The sequence below is a fragment of the Halichoerus grypus genome, chromosome 12 (genome assembly GCF_964656455.1).
Source record: "Halichoerus grypus chromosome 12, mHalGry1.hap1.1, whole genome shotgun sequence".
In the NCBI taxonomy this organism is placed as follows: Eukaryota; Metazoa; Chordata; class Mammalia; order Carnivora; family Phocidae; genus Halichoerus; species Halichoerus grypus.
Window position 1 is genome coordinate 25,887,594 of NC_135723.1, and position 24,110 is coordinate 25,911,703.

General features: G+C 37.1%; 1 protein-coding gene across 2 annotated transcripts in view; it reads right to left on the reverse strand.

Annotated features, from left to right (window-relative positions):
- SEMA3C (semaphorin 3C) overlaps window positions 1–24,110 on the reverse strand; it is a 179,269-nt gene that overhangs the window by 92,626 nt on the left and 62,533 nt on the right. For both annotated transcript variants that reach the window (XM_078060086.1, XM_078060087.1), the window contains exon 3: window positions 426–586. In XM_078060086.1, coding sequence (XP_077916212.1) covers window positions 426–586 — 161 coding nt within the window. The remainder of the gene's footprint in view (window positions 1–425; window positions 587–24,110) is intronic.

The window sequence follows — 24,110 nt, forward strand, 5'->3', positions numbered from 1 at the left end:
TCCTTTTAGGCCTTCTTGGATTACATACAGATGACAAGGTAGATTTTCCTTTAGTCTGATCATTTTTTTCAGGCTATACTGTATACTTCTTTCTGTCTGTCTATCTATCTCTCTGTATACACACACACACACACACACACACACAAACACACACACACTCGTATGCAAACACATACACAGGAAGTATTTTCTCATTTAGTTTCAGGTTTTGAAGTGTTAAAATCTATGAAGCCAGACAGTGAGAACTGAATTGATTATATTTTCAGTCCATGAGGTAAGTATGAACTTCCAATTATTTATTGACATGTGGCCTGTATTTTCTATAGTTCTAATGGAATACACAATTTTTTCATTATATTTGAAATGTTTAAAGGAAAAGGAACCTAACAAAGTCAACATGGCCCTCATAGAAATGACAAACTTACACTCAAAGGTTCTTGACTTATATTGTTAATATTCAAGGAAAGAATGTGATCTTTGCTGCCCACATATATCCGGTCCTGATCTTCATCCATTAATAATATCCTGTAGTCTAAAGGGTGGTGGGACAGGCTGAAGTATTCAGAGGTCTTGGTTTCTCGAAGCTCTGAAATAGTGAACAGCACAGTAAAAATAGAGGATTTTGGTTCCATGATTCTATTATTTTAATGAAAACTATTTTATAGAAATATTTACCAAAAAAGTTAAGATATATTTTCCTTCCTACAATAATAAATTAATTTTAAAAGAGAATTATGGATAGACATTGGGGAGGGTATGCGCTATGGTGAGCGCTGTGAATTGTATAAGACTGTTGAATCACAGACCTGTACCTCTGAAACAAATAATACATTATATGTTAAAAAAAAAGAAGAAGAAGAAGATAGCAGGAAGGGAAAAATGAAGGGGGGGGAATCGGAGGGGGAGATGAACCATGAGAGACTATGGACTCTGAGAAACAAACTGAGGGTTCTAGAGGGGAGGGGGGTGGGGGGATGGGTTAGCCTGGTGATGGGTATTTAAGAGGGCACGTACTGAATGGAGCACTGGGTGTTATATGCAAACAATGAATCATGGAACACTACATCAAACACTAATGATGTAATGTATGGTGACTAACATAATAAAATAAAATAAATAAAATAGAATTATGCTCGTGGTTATTTTTATTTATTGCCTCTATACTGAAGTAAAACATAAATCAATAAACGCAACGTTAAGTTTATGATACTATTTTATTGAAAAATTATTCACATTTTGTAAGAATCTCAACTCAGTTTTATCACTGGCTATCATCAGCTCAAAACTAAAATAGATCAGCCAAAAAAATATAGCAAAATATAGCAAATGAGCAGATTCAACAACAACAACAACAAAAACAAAAGTAATGACAGTGTGATGTCTTCTTAGCTTCTCTTCTGTTTTATGGTTGTAATCAATACATTTATCATTTTAGGATTGGTATTTTCTACTTTAAATATTTACCTTACTTTCTCAACATAATTCTAACTAGTTTGATGTCTTTTTCTAGAAATTACTTGAAAACAAATCTACTCTTTGCCCATTATACCTCATTCAGAAGGCTATGTTGTTTAAATGACAGTCTACCTATGTATATATCAAAAAGTAAACCATAAATATTCAGATGACCTGAATGTTTAGATTTTCAGTATCTCAATGATCACTGACTCATGCTCACTTAACTTCTACATTATGTGTAAAATTTGTGCCTGTATAGCTGAACTCTGAAGACAGCGAATGCACCATGACAATTAAAAAAATCAATAATCAGTATAGCAGATTCAACTTTCTTTCCAGCCAAAATGCTCCTTTGTACAATTTACACCTTTCCCATTCAAATGGTTCAGTATTTCTTTGTTCTTGAGATTATGATCTTAAGAGAGTGACAAACTGTACAAAGGAGTTTGCTTTCATAACTTACTGTTTCAATGATGAAATATTTCTAAATTTTAGATGTTGAATCACAAATACACTTCTAGAAATTCTCATAGGCTGTGGTGTGACTTAAACCAAAATCTGAAATGATAAGAATTCTTATAGAAAGCCATGAACTATATTCTGTGAACTCTTAGGCCATATCCCATATGTAAAGATAGAGAAGTCACAAATTTAACCTATTTCCTGGGCATATCAGTTCAGAATGTTTGCCATTATATTCTTCAAGCAGTTCTACATCTAGCCAAGAATCTGAAAATGTCATGGGAGTAGCACAGTGATTATGAAGCCTGGCTGTGGTACCAAACTTCCAGTGACATCGAACAAGTTACATAACCGCCTTGGGCTTTAATTTTCTCATTTGCAAAAAACAACAATATCACCTCTACCAAGAGTTCCCATGGAAATCAATTGAATTAATGCATGTAAATATTAGAAATGAATGACAGAAAAAGTATACAATAAATTCTAATAATTATTAGTTAGTATTAGTATAGTATTATCAAATTTGAATTACTATCAAAAAGATATTGAATTAGATAAATAGATACACATTTTTCTTTTTTTTCCCCCTTTTCTTTTAAGGAGCTAGATTCCTAAAATTACTAACACATGATCATAAAACATAGCCTGTGATATTTTGCCCATACAATGACAGTAAAGTGTAGGATTTTTTTATGTGGAAGTTATAAAAATACCTCAGAAGAGTCTTGAGAAGTCAATCATGAGAGAAGACAAGAACAAAAGACATTGAAAGATGATTTTATTATTTTTTTTTTAAAGATTTTATTTATTCATTTGAGACAGAGAGATACAGAGAGAGAGAGAGAGCATGAGCGGGGGGAGAGGCAGAGGGAGAGGGAGAAGCAGGCTCCCCGCTGAGCCAGGAGCCGGATGTGGGGCTTGATCCCAGGAAGTTGGGATCATAACCTGAACCAAAGGCAGATGCCCAACCATCTGAGCCACCCAGGCGCCCCTGAAAGATGATTTTAAACAAGAGACTAGATGACAGATCTTGAACTCGGAGATTTGAGATGCAGAGTGCTGTGCGGCGTGCTAACCTAGTTCTAAATTACTGAGCCTCAGTAGGCATCATAGACAGATAGGTGATGTGGTTGGCAGCAGCGGTACCACTGGCCCAGAAACTGGAACTGCTTCTTTCATGAGGAAAGCAAGACAGGGGAGAGGGATGTCATTCAGGAAAAAAAGTCAGCCCCTGCCAGACCAGAGGTTATTGCTGAAATAGGGGGAAAAAATATCCAAGAGCTCAGAACATGAGAGAGAATATAGAATCCAACAAATGTCACTCAGAGTTTGCAAAGATAAAAGCTGCCTTGATTTTGCCTAAAATTTACATAAAGCTTGCTTTTCATCATATGGAGGAGACTCATGGTTGTATAATTTCTCTATAAAAACATCAGGAGAAGGATATAGCTTGGGGTGAAGAATAGATGTTCAACATATACCTCTTCAATAAATAACTCTCAGTGAAATACATGGATTATAGAAGTAAAATGTGACTGAGTTCATGGCCTCTGGGGCCCAACCACTGGAGTCTGAATCCAAGCTCCGCCATTTCGTTTCTATATGTTCTTGGCAGGTGCGTTTATCCCTCTGCACTCTAGTGTCCTCATGTGTAAGATCAGAATAATAATAATAGTACCTACCTCACAGGGGTGTTGTGAGGTTTAAATTGTTGATATACATCAAGTACTTAAAAGAGTGCCTGTCCCATAGTGACATGGGTTACATTATTATGACTTGGGAAAAGACATCAAGCTTCAGCCAGCAAGGTAAGAATAATTCCTTACACATGGAGGAAACATGGAGGACAAGACTGCCTGGTTTTTATGTATTCATGTATTTAATACTTCATTTTTTTTACATGTAGAATGTACTCAAAGTATTTGAACAGGAGAGTGAAATGATAAAATAAGTCATTTTTAAGGAAAATAATTTGTTTGAGTGGCAGGATACTTTTAAAGTATGTGAGAATGGAAAACTAAGAGATGAGGATATTCCAGATATAATGTTGATAAAGATGCTGATATGCTAAAAGTGGAAAGGAAGAGTTGATGTGCAGAATGCTTAAAAGAAAGGATTTGGAATTGACTTTATATGAAGCTGGTCTGGGGGTAAAAGGAAGCTGTAAACTAAGAAAAGGAGAAATGAACATGCCCTTACTAGTTTTGGGGGATTTGAAAAGGAAATTTCTTTGGTAGAGAGATTGCTTGAATGTTGACAGATTAAATTCAAATCAAAGCAGTTATGTCCCACAAACATGTAAAATTAGAATAGCAATTTGCCATTAGAAATATCAAATCTGCAAGTAGAGTTTTTCCTGTTCTTCTCAGGGGTTATGTGAGTCTCTGAGAGTCGACAGCTCTGAGGAAGCCCTGAGAAGAAGCTCTGAGGGGAGTAAATCTAAAGTGAAAAGCAAAACATAGAGATGCACTGATTGCTTCATCCAAAAAGAGCAGCTCTGTAACTGAAACTGAAAGCAAATCATGATGTATAGGCAACAGTGTGGTATTGGGGTGGGAGTACACAATCCGAGTCAGACAGTTCTGAATTGAAATCCTAGCTTCATCACTTACTGAGTATATTATTTTAAGGAAGCTACCACACTTTGCCCAGTTTTGATTTCCTCATCTATAAATCGGTTATATTAATACCCTCAAGGGATGTTGCACCAGCACATAGCAGAGGATCAGGGTGTGCTCGTTTGAGCAGGAGACATTATTGACCTTCCATCTAACAGGACTTTCCTTGTCTTCCCTGTAGGCAGAGCTGGTCTATATAGAACATAGTCGTCCCACCTCACCCCTAGCCAGGGAGTGGTTTAAATGGGACATGTGATGAGTTCTGGTCAATGAGATTTAAAGGGAAGCCTTCTGCAGGGGTACTGGAAGAGGTTTCTTCCGTCTTCAAGACTGGCACAAGAAAAGAGGTGATTTCGTTTTCTGCCTCTGGACATTTGTACGTGAGGGATATGATACGTGCCTCAGTTGCTAGCTGAGAATGGCTTACCAAGCCGATTGCTAGCTGAGAATGGCAAGCAAAATTTAGAAAAAAAACCTGGCTGAGGAAATGATTTAATCTCTGAACTCACCCTGGAACGGCTCTATCACTGGACTACTTCTGTTATATAAAATTTAAAAAAACAACAATATGCATTTTTTTTTTAGACACATTGAGGTTTGCATTTCCTGTTGTTGAAACCCTTCCTAGGGGCACCTGGGTGGCTCAGGAGGTTGAGCATCTGCCTTCAGCTCAGGTCATGATCCTGGGGTCCTGGGATGGAGCCCCGTGTAGGGCTCTCTGCTCAGTGGGGAGCCTGCTTCTCCCTCTCCCTCTGCTCCCCCCTGCTTGTGTGCCTTCTCTCTCTCTCAAATAAATAAATAAAATCTTTAAAAAAAGAAAAGAAAAGAAAAGAAAAAGAAACCCTTCCTAACTGCCACATCTTCCAAGTATTCACAGCCCCTACCTGTCACCTTCTCATTCTTTCTATCATGGTTTGTTTCGTTCCAGTATTTTTTCAAATAATCATTTTTTTCTTTTTCCCTTCTCTTCCTAATCTATACTGAAATAAAACCAAGAGTGTGATCTTAGCCAGGAAAACAGCCTCACCCAAATTTTACTTGCAAGTAACAAACAATGGCAGTTTTCCTCTTTATCTGTTTCATTAAAAAATAATCAATTTCTTGCATTAATTCAAATACCAGAGGGAGCAATAATCGCATTAGCTGAAGACCTTTCTGGTCCAAGGATTTTATCTATTTTTCTGAGCCATAAAACTATCTTCAAATTTAATTACCTGCCGCCCATTGACAGTTGACAGCTGTTAACCAAGGAAGATTTACTTAGGAAGTGCCCTGTTAGAAACCTAGAAGCCAAGGTTATTTTGTTTAAATGCTATTTAAGTTGCTGTTAGTTAGCCATAATTGAACTCTGGAGCTTGGGAAAAAAACAAAACAAAACAAACTTTCTTTTAGCATAAAGAGATGAGTTCAAAGGATTGAGGATTTTTATCTATAAAAAGAATGACTAAAGAATCCATCATTTCGGTTTAATGTAGATCCAACATAAGTCAAATGAATGAGTCAATGATTTGGTCACAGTGAGGGAAAATGACTGATCTAATGATTTGGCTAGTGAGAGAAGGAAATCACAATTACTGGTCTTTCATCTAAACAAGTCAAAGAAAACACCGTCTTTTTATTTCTTTAAATCTTAACAATGATGTCATCGTTTTTATACGTGTTGGAGGTACCACTTGTGCTGTTTCTCAGAACATGCTCAACTGATTGAGAAGGAACCTTGGCTGAGAGTATGTAGTATTAGAAAATGCAGTGCCCCACAAAGGGCAGTGTAGGTCTCTAAGTCCCTGGGAAAATCTCCTGGGAAACAGTATTTAAAAAAAAAAAAAAATTGCATGCTTCTATCCTGAAATCTGCATTATTGTAGAGTTCTATGATGGAAAATTACTGTAATGCCTTCCATGCCAATGCTCCCTGAGGGAAAATTTGCAGCACAATATGCTTACCTGAAATTCATGTATTGACATGGATTTTCCTTTGTAATAGAAACTACTGTGGGCCTTGAGAATTTAACCAAGGTTGGGAGAACAATACATTCTCCCAAAATATAAACTCTAGCAATATAAGCTTCTGTGTTCACTTGAATATAGTCAATATATTGCTGTAGCAATTACAACATAATTTAATATACAGTAATATATGGTCTATAAACATCTATCTCTAACCACGTAAGAACTAACGTTTCTCTGTTGAACTAGTCGGAGATCTTAACATTTCTGTGGTGACTAAGTCAATAAAAACTCATTCGTGTGCTCAGAAATGTGATCTTGGTGGAGGAGGGTAGAGAGTTTTTCTCTTTCACGAACAATATATAGCTGTTAAACTATTAAGTAGGGGAACTCATTCACTCAGAACACTACATTATCTTTGGCCTTTTATAAATGACAAGTAGAAGATTAATTGAGTGAAAATCAATTCCCAGGGTCTCTCTATTAGAAGCATATGCTATGGTTACTTATTAATTATATTTAAAGTTCATGATGTATTATTAACTTATGTATTCGATACGTATATATTGAGCCCTTACCACAGCCGACTAGACACTGCTCAAACACCAGGACACAAATATGAAGATCCCAGGCCCTCACAACAATTCCAAATCTTATCTTACATTCTGTTATTCTGTTTGGCTAGCCCACCGTGACCTTCTCAACATAAACCCTAGCTCTCCCCCAGGCAGAATGCGCATCTACAGATTTCAAAGTAAATCCTGAGGATATCTTTTACTTCAGAGATATTGCCACTGACAGGATAATTTCCCCTCCAGAATGTCTTATCTCAGAAGAATTTTAAGTAGAGTGGGCTTAAATGACCCATCCTCTCCCTGAGGCTCACTATTTTGAAACTGGGTTAGAAACTGAACTTCACCTGTCCCCTTAGGACAAACAGGCAGATAAAGACAAGAGCAGTCAAACTTCACCAGAATGAAAAGATAGCTCCTAATTCTTACAGCAAAGAGAGGTCAGAAGGCATGTTGTTAAAACCATATTTGCTTTAAAATAATAGCCCCAAATAGCCACCACTTGTGGGCTTACCAGTAGGAGTAATGGTTCTAGGTGCTTTATAAACTTACTTCATTTAATTGGCATTCAAAGCCTTTGTGTTAGGCCTCAATGTTATTCCTGTTCCACACATAATGAAACTAAAATTCACAGAATTTGAGCCATCTAACCAAGGTCACACAGTAATGAGTAAAAGAGGCTAGAGCCAGGATTCAAGGCAAGGTGAGTTCCTTAATCCATGAATTCAACTGAATGCCCTCTTGTTTTTCAAATCAGACAGACTTTAGCACTATTTGTTGGTCTTCTAGCATGTTCGTCCTGCACATGAGTCCGTGCAATATCAAATGTAGTCTAAGGAATGCCTCTGCCCCTCAAATTGTCTTTGTTAGTTTGAGGAGCGTGTCACGGAGTGAGGGGGAGGGGTGACCACACTCCAAACAACTTGAGAATGATCAAAAATTCTCAGGGATGCCGTTCTTACTAAACGATCACACCAAGTCTGAGAAAGGCTACTATGAAAGTGAGGTAAGAGTCAAACATAATTTCACGTAAAGGTAAAAAGTTCTACTTTTCTGTGTTTTTTGATGGATGGGCATAATTAGCTAAGGAGAGGCAAAATGCCAAGTGGATGAGAGAAGGAATAAGGGAAACAGTTCTATTCAGTGAGCCTGGCCATGGAAGGGTAACAGTGAATACAGACTATCTCCCAGGAATTGTGTCAGAGGGAAAATTAGCCAATATACAGAAGCCTTTAAGAAGGATGGTTCTCCCTCCTACACTGTTGGTGGGAATGCAAGCTGGTGCAGCCACTCTGGAAAACAGTATGGAGGTTCCTCAAAAAGTTGAAAATAGAGCTACCATACGATCCAGCAATTGCACTACTGGGTATTTACCCCAAAGATACAAAAGTAGGGACCCGAAAGGCTACGTGCACCCCGATGTTTATAGCAGCAATGTCCACAATAGCCAAACTGTGGAAAGAGCCAAGATGTCCATCAACAGATGAATGGATAAAGAAGATGTGGTATATATATACAATGGAATATTATGCAGCCATCAAAAGGAATAAGATCTTGCCATTTGCAACGACGTGGATGGAACTGGAGGGTATTATGCTGAGCGAAATAAGTCAAACAGAGAAAGACATGTATCATATGACCTCACTGATATGAGGAATTCTTAATCTCAGGAAACAAACTGAGGGTTGCTGGAGTGGGGGGTGGGGTGGGAGGGATGGGGTGACTGGGTGATGGACACTGGGGAGGGTATGTGTTCTGGTAAGCGCTGTGAATTGTGCAAGACTGTTGAATCTCAGATCTGTACCTCTGAAACAAATAATGCAATATATGTTAAGAAAGAAAAAAAGAAGAAGAAGAATGTAGCAGGAGGGGAAGAATGAAGGGGGGGAAATCGGAGGGGGAGAAGAACCATGAGAGACGATGGACTCTGAAAAACAAACTGAGGGTTCTAGAGGGGAGGGGGTTGGGAGGATGGGTTAGCCTGGTGATGGGTATTGAGGAGGGCACGTTCTGCATGGAGCACTGGGTGTTATGCACAAACAATGAATCATGGAACACTATATCTAAAACTAATGATGTAATGTATGGGGATTAACATAACAATAAAAAAATTAAAAAAAAAAAAAAAAAAAAGAAGGATGGTTCTCATTCTAGTTTGCCTGAGATGGTCCAGCTTGTGGCTGTTTTCCCAGAAAAATTATCTATAGTGTCGCTTCTGTACTCTGAAAGGATTCGTGGTTTGGATGTTAAATTATATAGTCATTCCACTTTTAGCCCCTTTTTCTTGTTTGACATGGCTTTCCATTACTTTTAGAACAACATCTAATATTCTTTGTGTCCTTACCATGATCTGGTTCAAGATTACCTCACTAAAAATCTCAGTCATCACTTTTTTCCTATTTTCTTTTTGTTCTCACCCCTCTGACCCTTCTTTTCACATTTCCAAACATGCCTTCCTCCTTTCTGCCTCAGGGCCTTTGTACATGTTCTTCCTCCTGCTGACAGGATTCCTCCTGCCGTTTTCTAACCCCCACTCATAACTCAAAGCAGTAGTTTCGACGTAACTTAAATTAGATGCTTCATAAAGGCTTCCTTGATCCTCTAGATGAGGTCACGTCTCAGGTCTGTTGATATTTGCTCAATTTCCCTTTGTGGTTTTCTCTTAAAGACTGCCTGGAAGATCACTTGGAATGTTCTAAAATACCATGGTGGAGGGTGGGGGACTACATTCTATGACTTGCTAAGACCCTCTCTGTCTTCTGTAGAGTTTTACAGCTGAAATTGCCTCTGAATACAAGACGAAGTTCTTTGTCCATTCACAATCTACCCTTTATCTTGCTATATTGAGTCTTAGGATCTTTTAATCTTGATGAACTAAAAATTAGGAGAATGAGGGGTGCCTAGGTGGCTCAGTTGGTTAAGTGTCTGACTCTTGATTTCAGCTCAGGTCATGATCTCAGGGTCATGAGATTGAGGCCGCATTAGGCTCCATGCTGGGCATGGAGCGTGCTTGAGAATCTCTCTCTCTCCCTCTCCCTCTACCCTTCCACCCTTCCCTCCCCTGCTTGTACATGCTCTCTCTCAAAAAAAAAAAAAAAAAACACTCTCAAAAAAAAAAAAAAGATTCTCTCTCCCTCTCCCTCTGCTTCTCCCCTAACTCATGCTCTCGCTCTAAAAAAAAAAAAAAAAAAAAAAACAGAAAAAATTATGAGCATGAGCCAATAAAATGGGAAAAAATGCTATCAAATTTCAAAAATTCAGGCTTACATGATTATAATTTATTCCTATTAAAAGGTAAGGTGTATGGATGGAAAGAGGGGGGATCATTTTTAGAATTAGCCAACTGGGGCTGAAGTTCTAGCCTCACCATTTGTTGATACAGCGTTTGATTTACCCCCTTTCTCCCAATCACTCCCTTCTACCCGCCCCAAACTTGGGTCTTGTATCTACAAAATAAAAGGAAGAATGAGATTATTTATAAATGAGAATGATCTCCAATGTTCCCTGCAGCAATAAAAATGTCCATGAAAATAATTCCTTTTCCACTGTTTACAAGTATTATCTACTGTTGTAGAATATCTGTAAAGCTAATGTAATCTTTCACATTACTATAAATCTCACAGGAAGAAAGGGTATGTTTAAAAACTATCTTAGAAATATGACCACAGAAATACAACTGTGTCTTTTCTGGAAAACAGGAAGCTAAACCAAAACCTAAGGTGTACCTTTCCCCTACCGAAAGCATATTCAATTTGTGTTGTGTAGTTCAATCAACTGGAGAATTACAAACTCTGACTGACCTCCCTTCTTCTAAGCTCACTTGGGAGACATGAAAGCACACTTCAAGGATGTTAGGTGTCAATCTCTGGCTCCTTGTATGGGAAGTGGTGGCTAGATTCTATCTCAGGGTGAAGAATATACAATTGGGAAATAGCTAAGATGTCTTGAGAGTCTCTGAACTGGAAGGAAGTAACTTCTGGAAAGTAGCACCAAATCTGAATCTATTGTTAAGCTGTAGAGGACAGCATGGATGAGCTGAGCCATCATTATCATCACTGGTGTTCCTACTGTCAGGAAGGCCTCAGTTTCAGAGTGTCCACTTGAGATGTAAACAAGGGAGATAACTTGTGGAGGAGGAAACACTTCATCTGACACCTCCTTTCTAGAACTCTTGACACTTCTGGAAAAGCCGCCCTGGGCAAGGTATTCAAAATCATCAGTCCAAGGTAGAAACCTAACAACAGAAAGCCAAAACCAAAACAAAACAAAAAACAACTAAGGGGGATATAATAACAATTGGAGAATGGTGTAAATTAGTATGTCTTTACCAAATATAATATTACGCTTTCATTACAATTGTTTATGTAGAGATTTGAAGATATGGAAAACATTTTTCATGCTACTAAGTTTTAAAAGCAGGCTATATTCAATATGAAAACTGTTAAAAATTATTCACAGAAAATAAGAGTAAGAGGAACTATTTTATGGAAAGTCTTTCGGTGGTGAGATATAGAAATTTAAAGACAAGAAGACAATCCCTCAAACCAACATGGGTACAATGGGCAGGAGGATAGGGGAGATTCCATGTGCTGGGTGAGGTCTCTTGTCACTTCTCACCCCCACAAAGTTCTGTAACTTTCATGCCACCGTTCTCTATGACACAAAGCTTACCTTTTATATCATACAGTAGGCTCTACACAAAATTAAAATATTCCTTGTGGTGTATATTTATTCAGTCATCCAACAGAGAGTATATAAGCCAGGGCTAGGTCAAAAGATAAACATTCTTGGTTGCTCTCCTCAAAAGTGGATGGTGCAGAATGGAGGGACACAAACAACTGCAGCACAAGAAGATGACTCAGGGGGTGCCTGTGTGGCGCAGTTGGTTAAGCGTGGGTCTCTGGGTTTCCGCTCAGGTCATGATCTCAGGGTCGTGACATTGAACCCCCCGCCCCGGCCGAGGGCTCTGCATTCAGCATGGAGTCTGCTTGAGATTCTCTCTCCCTCTCCCTGCCCCTCCCCCTTTTACACGCTCTCTCTCTCTCTAAAATAAAGAAATCTTAAAAAAAAAAAAAAAGAAAAGAAAGAAAGAAAGAAGAGAACTCAGGAAATTAAGGGAGAATTGAAGGAAGGTTAAGGCTTCCTGGAAATAACAAGGAAATCTTAAACAGAAGGAAATGCTTGACCTTATGTCTTCATTCAACAAATATTAGTTGAGCCACTTTGTCTATTAAACTAATAATCACAGTGATAAATGCCAACATTTACCAAACGCCAACAAAGTGTGGTAAAGACAGGATCAGTGTTCAAGGCGAGGGCAGCTGCTTTACATCAAGAGTCAGAAAAAGCCTCCGCAGCCAAGTGTCATATAAGCCGTGACCTGAGGAATAAATATGGGTTAATAAAGAAACATTTTCCAGGGAGTGGAAAGAACTTAAGTAGAAACCCTGAGATGGGAGATTCAAGGATAATGAGAAGTTTTTGCAGTTGATAAAGAGGAGGATTTGAGCAGGCTTTGTCGAGCAGAAGTAAGGAGTCAACCAGCGTGCAAGAAAGCAAACTTCTTGGATGTCACACAAGCAACAGGCAACGATGCAAACTCCTCGTGTATCAAACCAAAGTGGCTGATTTTTCCAAAGTTGCTGAAGGTGCCAGTGGAAAAAAAAATCTGAGGAAGTGCAGGCCATGATCACTTACAAGTTTGTTAGATAAATTCTGCTACTAAAGAGTTCTCAAGAGCGAGATTATTTTATGATACAATATTGAGTGAGTAAAGCAGAATAAAATTATTTGCATAACTAAACTATAAGATGTCCGCATAGAAATACATATGCATAGACAAAAGTCTTGGAAAATACTCAACTTGTTAACATTCTTCTTCATGATGTGCTCAGTTAAGAGTAAGAATCGGGATAGTACTGACGGCTCAATTTAACCTTGTGTCAGTTTAAAGAATTATAATTACTCTTTAATCAAGAGTCAGGCAGTGCAAACTTTCTCTACAGACCTTTATGATTTAAATATATTTTCATACAGGAGTCTGGATGCACTGCACCTAACTAAATGCTGAACTATACAAAGAAAGAAATACCAGTTATCACTAACTGGAAGACTGCTGTATATTGCCAAAATTTTTTGATCTCTAGATTCTTTCAGCATGGACCACCCACAACTTTTAGTAAGACAGACACAGACAGACTATTTGGATTTTAATAACCCAGCACCCCCACCAACCAAAATTCTTGAACTCTGTTTTCACTTGACACATTCTTAAACCCATTTTCATTTGCACACAGAAAAATATCATAAACTGTATACAATCAACTCTCACATCTAAAGAACTGGGCTTCATGAACAAAGTAATACAGAGCTGCTTTCCTAAAGAGACAGCTATTTTATCTAAACATTATTTAATTCAGTGTGACTCATTGTTTAGCCAAGTTACTGCATTTGGCTTCAAAACAAAGAAACAAGTTGGAGAAATGTAGAGGACAGTAGAGACATGTTCATTTCACTTTAAACACATTCGTCAGTCATTCAGTGCAGAAGCCTCCTTTTCTCCTTTCTTCTTGTATCTCTCTCCCCTGACATTGTCTAAAATACAAGGTCAGTGACTCTCAGTGCTCAGCTTCTGGAGGAGAGATTTAAAGGGAGTCCTTGGGAGTGTGCCCCTACATAGTAATAGAGCTCCCCTTTGATTCTTTTCAAGAGAAACACAAAGGATCCCACCGCACTTCCTGCAGCTTTGAAAAGCCTAAGACTCATCATGTATACAATGGCTTGCATATACAATGAATAAGCAACACATTTCTTTTTTCTTCGTCCTAGACCTGGAAACCATTTGCTTCCAAATTTCACATGATGGTATTTAAGATGGAGTGGGTGCGGCATCATTCAATCTTTCAAAAGAGAAGATCACTGTTGCGCTTTTCTGTTTTTGCTCTGGAAACAAGATATTTATCATTCCTGGAGGCACTTCAAGGAGAATAGCAGAATATGGACTCAGAGTGTATGTCCTTTACAAAATGCTATTGCCTCCACGAGGTAAGCATTAGCCAAGACTGTCTCTTTAATTTTCAGGGTACAAGTAAAATCTTTTTGTGGAAATAAGGCACACTTAAAAGAGGAACTGACAAGCTTATGGGAAACCAAAAGTTTGACCTGAGTATTAACAGCTCACGGTCATCTTTTTAACGTGGAGGGAAGTTTCATTCCACTGATTTATAGCCAGTTTTTTTCAAAAAGCAAAACATATTTTACTAGACAAAACGACAGGCGCAGATAGTTGGGATGGTGTTATTTGAGGGATTTCACATTACACAGTTCAAGTGACTTAGCAAGAGTAAGTCAAACAAGCCACTTTATGCCCTAAAACCAGAAGAGTGGATATGTAGGTTTCTAGTTAGGCATTTGCCTTGGGTTTTTCTTCATCAAAGAGATGTACAGGTTGTACATCTATAATTTTAAAGCTTTGCAAGTTTTATTACTCATAAATAATAAATGTAAGAATAACCAAGACTGCCTTTTAACATCCAAGTGGAAAATTACTTCAAGTTAGTACAATTCAAGTCCAAAATCATATTAACCTAACACATAGAGATAATTAAAATGAAACTCTTTTTTTCGTTTTGTTTTTCTGTTTTTTGGGTTTTTTTTTTAACCTAATTCATTTCCTGGAATAAAGTCTGATGTTTAAAGACAGAGAGATCTATGCTCAAATCTTGGCACTGCATCTGACTAGCTATGGGGCTTTGGGCAAGTTATTTAAATTACTGGTACCTAAGTACTCCCACCTGAATGATGGAAGTAATACCTATCTCATGGGACAATTATGCTAATAGAAAGAGAAAATGTGTGAAGCACCTCAAGCATAGTAGCTCTCACTATGGTCCCCATGCCAAGATGAAAGTTTCAGTTTTAAACAGGATATTTGTACACTGTCTTAGCTTTAGGCCGTTAGTCTGCAATTGTTTTCTGAATTAATCCTGCTAAATAAAGTCTGTGAATTAATGTCTAATTTATACTGAAGTATAATTTGTGTACCAATTAAAAAGTTAGGATGTTTCCAAGTTCTAGCAAAAATAATTCTCAAATTCCATCACAAAAGCAAATGATTTTTTAAAAATACAACTTTTCTTCATCTTTTTTCAGTTTGCCTCTCTTAAATTACCACTCATGCTACCTTCCACCTATTGAGAATATATGAAGTACCTATCAATTTACTAAAAAAGTTTACACTATCTTATTTAATCTTCACAGCTATCCTACTAACTAGGTCCTACTGTTTTCTGCATTAATATATGAAAAAATTGTGGATGAATCTTGGGTAACTTTCCCTAGTTTTGGATATAAGTCTGTGTGACCCATAGTCCATGGTCCCTAGCCCTTCATGGAAGATGAGAACACACTCAGCTGGAGGACTTGGTCTCCTTCATTTTTCTCTGGGTATAGCAGTGGTTTTCAAATTTTAATATACAAAGAAGAGATGTGTAAATTGCTTATTAAAAATAAAAATCCATAGGAATAAAAATAGTTCCTTCCAGAAATACTTATTCAGAGAGTCTTCTCAGATCTCTCTGTTGAACACATGAAATTTGTGGTAGTACCACGGTGACTGCCAAGGAGATTAACCAAGATCTTCCCAAGGTTGCCTCCTTCTTACAATTCAGATTTTAACTGGCACCTAGTCCAAGGGATATCTGCTCGCTTTACCTAAAGAATGCCCTCCCAGGGGCGCCTGGGTGGCTCAGTTGGTTAAGTGTCTGATTTTGGCTCAGGTCATGGTCTCAGGGTCCTGGGATTGAGCCCCACAGTGGGCTCCCCACTTAGTGGAGAGTCTGCCTCTCCCTCTGCACCTTCCCCTGCTCTCTCTCTCTCTCTCCCTCTCTCTCTTTCTCAAATAAATAAATAAATATATCTTAAAAAAAATAAGAATGTCCCTCCATATTATTCTCTATGTTGTAGCCCTATTCTATTGTAGCCCTATTCTATTATCTTCAAGTGCTTAAAATTTTTTCTGGCCTTAAGCCTCAAATTTATTTTAAATATTATGCTGTTTGGGATAGAATTAATATCAATATTAGAGTCTATGCATTACATGTGAATTTTTGACAATGACTTTTTAAAATATCATCTCACAAAGAACTCAAGATCTTCCAAAAGATGAAATTATTTTTTTCACAAAGATTTGTGTGAAGATTAGAGATAATTTATACTTTGGCCCAATTTTCCTCTTTCCACAAAGAATTTGGAGAGTCTCAAAAATGCATGACATGGAAACATCTGTGCAGAAAAGCTTTCTCCTCAGTTTTTGGTACAGAATATCTCTAACTGATATATAAATAAGATCCAAAAATTCATGAGCAAGCTAATTATTTGAGATTCAAAACTAATTTTTCCTTTAATAGCTACATTTGTGGTGAGCATAGCATAACATACAGGTTGTCAAGTCACTATGTTGTACATCTGAAACTAACATTGTAAATCATTGTGTATCAACTATACTTCAATAAAAAATATGAAGATAAAAAAAAAGAAACCATTGTTATAAGTGGGACTGAAGTCCACAGTTCTCCCTTGCAAAAAAGCCTATCTAATTATCATGTTAATATTACTAATAATGATATCGAAGCAAATATATGTCAATATTATTTTCTAAGATTTTACGTAAATGATCATTTATCTTCATTACAGTCCTACAAGGTCTGTAGTGATCCGGTGTGTGGTCAGGGCGTCAGGGTAAATACCTTCTTTGCCACATCTTGTGTCATCTAGCAAAATTACTTAATTCTTTGGAGCCTAAGTTTACTTATCTGTAAACTGGGGATGATGAAATCATATATCTAATGGGTTTGTTAGGATAAATTAATATATTAAAGTAGTTTGAACAGTTACAGGCACATTATATTGCTCATAATATAGTAGCTGCTATCATTTTCTTATTTTCAGGGAATAGCAATATCCTCCAGGAAAGTCAGACATCTTTCTTTCTCCAGGTGACACAATGAAAAATGACCAATGGGAGAAATCTGAAACTAGGTCTTTCTGTCCCTAGAGCCACTGTCCTTTCCAACTCACCATACCATCTTTCTACAGTGTCAGGGCACCACCCTTTGAACTCTACCTGACCCCCAATGGACCAGGTCTTTTTAAGGAAATGCATGCAAAGTGCTAATTGAGCACATCACTGCAATAATTTTCAAGATATATAATATATATAATATAGCCATCATGAAAATACCACTCTAAATCTCTGTATTTGTTTTGTAAAAACATCTTTCTCTTTGTCAAAGAATCTCATTCCGTACATGCTTAAGGAGCAGAACTCACCAAATGAAATCAGAAATTCAATGACAGATCAGCGAGAAATTGTTCTTGTTGAGTCTTGAGTAGGAGCTCCTGAACCCTGCCTGTCCAACCTCTCCCACTTCACTGTTTACAAAGCACAGATGTACTACTCAACTTTTTACTCCCAGTCCACAAGAGGTTTCTGCTTCTCAACCGTTCCCTCACATAAATTGAAAACTATTGTAAGGCAAAAACTGTCAGGAAGTTTAAAAATGGGAAACAAAAAGTAATCATCCCTGTAGGTACTAAAAATTGGACCATCCTTTATGGCATCTTTAACTTTTTTAAACATATGCTTCCTGAGTCTTCTTAGTTGGACATCACTAAACCAACTGCTGTTGCAAATAGCATAAAAATTAAAAAATAAATCATGTCTCCTAGTAATGTACAGTCTTCAAGAGGAGATATAGTATGTTCGTAGTAATATAATACAAGGCAGTAGAAAATAACTGTCTTTAAAGACAGGCACAGAATGACACAGGAATCTATCATCCAACCTATAAACCAGGATATCATTCTCAATTCCTCCCTCACAGCCAATCAATCAGTTGCCGAGTGTTGCTGATTTATCTCTAAAATGTCTCTCAAATCTGTCCTTTCTTTTCCATCCCAATTATCACTCTTTAATTCTATACACTTGTCATGTCATCTCTGACTGGATAATTGCATGAAATAGATAATTTCTCTTCCTGTCGTTAGTCTTATCCCTTGTTCAAATATTTACTGAACATTGGGAAAACACAGGCACTATGAGGGATTCTGTGTTCTGGGTGCTAGGGATACAAAGACTGTGACCCTAACCTACAAATCAAGTGGAATTCTCACATCAGCTTCATGTTTCTACCTGAGTTAACTATCATCCAAAAGCTAAATGTGACCACGTCTTTTACACACACAGCACTCCTGTCCCACTTTAAGTCTATTCAGAGACTTCCTATTTCCTAACCTGATTGTTCTGAGCTTGTTAGAAGCTGTGGGGCACTTTAAGAATCTAGCAAATCTTAGGGCCTTTTTCTCAAAAATTTCATATGTGATTATAGTCATAAAATGTTGCACACAACTTCAGGATGTCACTGATACCTTGGAATTCATTCAAATATCCCTCCATTTTCAATGAGGAGGGTCCATGCACCCAGGCTATAAATGTCCCATCTAAAGGGAAAATTCCATGTCTACAAGTTTGCTGAGCAAGGCTTCTCATGAGTTAACCTTTCTTACTTCCTCAGCTCTAACACCTGGTATTTCCTCCTTGATCTTTTTGTTTCTGCAGTTGAGCTACCTGTAATGTCTGACAAATATTTTACTACCTCATGCTTCTCAGCTATGTTCATATTAGTCTTCTTTGTCTTATCTGCCTGGCTAACTTTTCCATGTTTTTAAGGCTTAACTAATCATATAATTTCTATAAAGTCTTTCCCAATTCTCACTTTCTCCTGTGAGAAATGAGAATAATGACTTACCTTTATTGATAACATATGATTTTTCTGGCACTGAGATGTGTTTTAATTACCTATATTTAATCCCTGCACCATGAGATTTATATATTGTACTCCATGTCTTATAAAGAAACTGCTGTTAGAGGAGTTAAATATGGGCTGATCCACTGTAGCTATGGAGTGGTAGAGTCAGGACTGGAATCCAGAATCCAGGGAAGCTTGACTCTGAAGTTCTTCCCATTGTAACACTTTGAGTACACATCCATTCTTACACATATTAGACCTAACCAGACTCATTTGTCCCACAAATCTAGGCACTCTTTAAAATTTTTATTATTTCTTTTAGAAACTTCCAGAATGCCTTAAAGAGATGGGAAAACTGTACTGATTCAATGAAATTCTTTGAAATGATCTGTAAAAGTCCTTAAATTCTCAACCCAATTTGGGAGAGGGGAGGGAGAAGAGAAGAGAAAGGATTATTTGTCCCAGCAGGTGGTGTTGCCTGACTTAAATTAGTATTTGTCATTTACCAGCGAGGGAATTTGAGGAGAAAGTGCTTTAGACTAATCCTTTTCAAATGAGGACAAGTGTTTTTGTTTGTTTCTTTAAAAAAAATTTCTTTAATATATAATAAAAGTGAATTTCTAGGCAAATGAAAATTAACAACAACTCCGCCATACAAAATAAAATCCCAGATGTCTTCACATTAGATCCAGTAGACATTATTCTGTCAAATGGCTGTACTATGATTTCCTGTATTTACCACAGTCTGGACTGGTAACAACTGCTGGCATTCTCCGCCAGTTATGGAGGACCACACTTGAATAGCACTGGTACGAACAAATTTGTTTTGTTTTGTTTTGTTTTTTCCTTTTCTAAAAGTAGTAAGAGCAAATTCACTTGGCATTCTCATTTTGCCTGTGCAACAATTAGGACAAACAATGAATGAGTCAACAATGCAATTCGTCAACATGGCTCCCAGTACTGAGCAATCTACACAGGGCTCACTGAGGCAGCAGGCCTCAGACCTACTCTTGCTACTAACAGCCAAGTGGCATTGTGGAAGGCTGTTACTAGAATGAGAATCAGTAGCAGACAAACCACCATCATGGTCTTACAACCAGCTTTTTACTCTTACACATACCATCTAACTCAGCCTCAGTTTTGCATAGAAGAGTTGAACCAAATAATAAGGTCCTTTCTAGCATTGGTCTTTTGCAACTTTTAGACTTTCTAAAACTACCCTTGACCTCTACCCCAACATAAACTGAATTCTTTCTAATTTTATCTATATGCTTTTTCTTCTTTCCCAGTATTATTTCCACCACTACACATGCAACTAATCCCAGTGTCTAAGAAGCAGTTACAAAATTTCTGAACACTGCTCCAACATGTGCACTTAACTAATTTCAATTTGTATATTTCTAGTTTCCTCGGATATGATAATGAGAATAAAAACATAACTACATTTTGGGAAAATAAAAAAAACATTTCTTCCTTTTTTTTTTTTTAAATGAGAGAGAGAGAGAGAGAGAGAGAGAGAGAGAGGCAACACAAGCAGGGGGAGCAGCGGGCAGAGGGAGAAGCAGACTCCCTGGAGGGGCTCAATCCCAGGACCCAGGGATCATGACCTGAGCTGAAGGCAGACGCTTAGCTGGCTAAGCCACCCAGGCATCCCAAAAAACCATTTCAAGTAATATTTTGGATTTTGACTAGAACTATACCCCCTGTTTAGTCTCATAACTTAACTTGAAGCTCTAATTCTTGCCCTTAGGAAGTCATATTTTCTCTCTCTTTTTTTTTTTAGGAAGTCATACATTCTCTTGATTAAAATCCTCCATCTATAAAGAGATCCCTTTCCCTGTCTAGTACACACTTGTGCATAAAGTCAAGCAATTTAAAAATTATTATATATTACGTGATAACTTTACTACCTTCATGTCTCCATAGCCTGGACATAGACTAGCATTCAAGGTCAGGTCATGGGTCACTGTCAAATGTTTCTTCTATTAAAAAAAAAAAAAAAAAAAGATAGCCTCCATTAGATAAGTCTAAAACAATTTCTTAGTCCCAACCTTTTTAGTTTTTGATGTTTCATTCATCAAAGGATTTCTACTCTCTCTATTCCTCTGGTAAGTATATTTAGAAAACAGGCAAAATACTCCAAGTCCAAATTTTTTTTTTTCAAATCAAGCTTCTTTCTTATCAGCCTTTTCTTTATCTTATTTTAATTTATCATTTCTTTCTTACATATCATTTCTACAGCCTATGTAGTTTGTAGAATGTAGTCATTTTCATCCCATGTTTTCCTTTCATTTTTTAATCTATGATGGATCTATTCATGATGATTTTGTTGTAGAATCTAGATCAAGGAATTCTTTTTCTGACTCTGGAATCCCTCTTGAAACTGAAGACAATCTCTTGCAGAAGAGATGATAAGATCACTCATAAACCCACTTCAGCACCCTACCCTTACTATGTTTTACAGCAACACACGTTTCTTAATCTAAAAAGTTTTACTGCCTCTTTAACCCAGCACTTGAATGTTATCCAAAACATCATCTTGCAGATAAGTTTCCAAATTTACCCTTAAGAATGTCCATCTAATTCCACCATGAGGAGATAATTGCTTAATCTCCTACAGTTACTATTCTCCATGAAAAATAATACAAGAATGTTTATTTAGCCTTTATTTTATATCATTTATAAACAGCTTTTCCACCTAAAATTTCACACCAGAGAAATAGCAAGACTAAGTTTTACTAAAGGTGGCAATTAAAGAACTTTTGATGCTTTTGCTGAATAGACACATACAAAGAAAAATTACTATTGTTGAAAAAATGCTTTTCTCTGATTTTAAAGCCTTAATATATTTTTTAAATTTATAGACTATATGTTACTTTTATCAAAGTCTCTACTCCCATGTATAATAAAAAATTATATGCATGAAAATACATTTTCTTAAATGGGGATGCTGCAGAATATAGTGGATAATAATGTGCCTTTTCATAACAGTTTTGCAAAGAAAAAGAAAATAAACCCTATAGATGAGGGTACAGAGTAATAGATACTCTCAACTTCAATTGGTACAAATATAAATTTGTATACTGTTTCTGAAAGGCCGGTCAATTATAGATTGAAAAGTTAGACAACAGTTCCCTTACAGGATAATATGAGAGACTATCTTTATGGCCTTGGAATAGGTAGATTTGTTAAATAGGGCAAACAAGTATAAACCAAAAGAAAAGAATAATGAATTGGAATACATTAAAGTTGGAATCTCCATTTATGCAACAACAAGTCTGCTATGGAAGAATATTTGTAAACTCTTATAACCTACATAAGGCTGATATCTGGACTATATAAAGAACTCCTGAAAATCAGTAAGAAAAATATAACCTAAAACAAAATGTGCAATGTCTTGAAATAATTGCCCTAGAAGATATCCAAGTGAATAACAAACATTTGAAAAAGTATCCAAAATCATTAGTCATGCAGAGAATAGAAATTCTATAAAATATAATGACATACCACTGTATGTCATTAGCTAAATCTTTTGTTTTAATAAAAAAAAAGTTTTAAAGACAGTAATTTCCAAGATTTGGCAAGGATATAGAACAAATGGAATTTCCATCTACTTCTGAAAGGAATGTAATTTCATAATAACTACTTTGGAAAATAATTTGGCTCTATCTGCTCCATCTGAACATATGCATACTATATGACCCAGCAATTCAATTCTTAGGTATGTGCCAAAACACATGTATGTATACGAATGTTCACAGCAGCTTTATTCAAGATAGCCCCAAACTGGAAAAGACATAATTGTCTATGAACAGGAAAATGGATAAACACTCTATTTTCCCACAAGGGGTAGTACTCAGCAATGAAAAGCCTGAACTACTTCTACTCATAACAGTGTCAATGAATCTCTCAAACAAAATATTAAGCAAAACACGTTAGACAAAAATAAAATACACAATCCCATTTATAAAAAGTTTAAATTAATCAGGCAAAATGGCACTATGGTGTTAGCAGTTGGGACAGTGGTCACATTCGGGGAGAATGAGAGGCACAAAGAGGACACAGAGATTTTTCAATCTCAGTGAAGTGTGGTTGCTTGGTGCTAACTCATATGATAACTCATTTATACAGAAGATTTTTGCATTTTTTCAGTACTTATGTTTGATCTGTGGAAAATTGCATTGTAAAAAAGAAGACGCATTTAAATCTATACATGCATAGTTTCTGAATCAGGCTGTGTTAGTTTTTGAGTTGCTGTAGCAAATTACTATGGGCTTTGTGGTTTAAAACAACAGAATTGTATTCTCTCAGTTCGGGAGGCCAGAAGTCCACCATCAGTATCACCAGGCTGACAGGGAGCTGTTGGCAGGACACACTACCTCTGGATGCTCTGGAAGAGAATTGTTCTTTGTCTCTTTCAGGTTCTGGGGCTACTGACATTCCTCGGCTTTGAAACCACCTCCCTTCAGTTTCTCCCTCTGTGATCACATTGCCTGCTCTTCCTCTTCTGTTTCAAATGTCTCTGTCACTGTCTTATAAGCAAATTTGTGGTTGAACTTAAAACACACCTGGAAAATCCAGGATAATCTCCAGATCTTAAGAGTTTAAATTGATCCATACCAGTGAAGTCGATTTAGCCATATTAAGTAACATTCACAGGTTCCGGGGATTAGGATGTGGCTGTCTTTCATGGAGCCACTATCTGCCTATCATACGTAATGTCATTGATAGTAATCACGAAGCTAGCAGGGAGGGAGAACTGCATGTTTATGGATAATGGTATCAAAACATGTAAAGAACAGGGAGTCACAGTCCAAAATGGCCACAGAGGATGCCAATAAAGAAAAAGAAATTGAATATAACCCACTACGAGTAAAAACAAATGAAAATGTGCCTAAAATGGGGTACATTATTATGAAAGAGAATTATCAATTTTAGCTGTTCTTACACATCAAAAATCGCACCAGTGACAATCTTCATTTCAGCATGATAAAAACATGATTGAAAGGCGAAAATCACAAGCAACTTTTGTTTGTTGGGGTTTTTTTTCCCCCCACACTTCAGCAACCCTCTGCCATCTCTAAATGCCTGTGCTTATTACTCTTCTGCAGTTACTCAGGCTGCTGACGCAAACACACTGACAGCATGCTGCTGGGGGCCAAGCGTTTCACCATCACTCTGGCACTACACCAAGACTCAGGCACAATTTCTTGGAAGCAGAAGAACCGGTTCATTCCATTCCCTAGT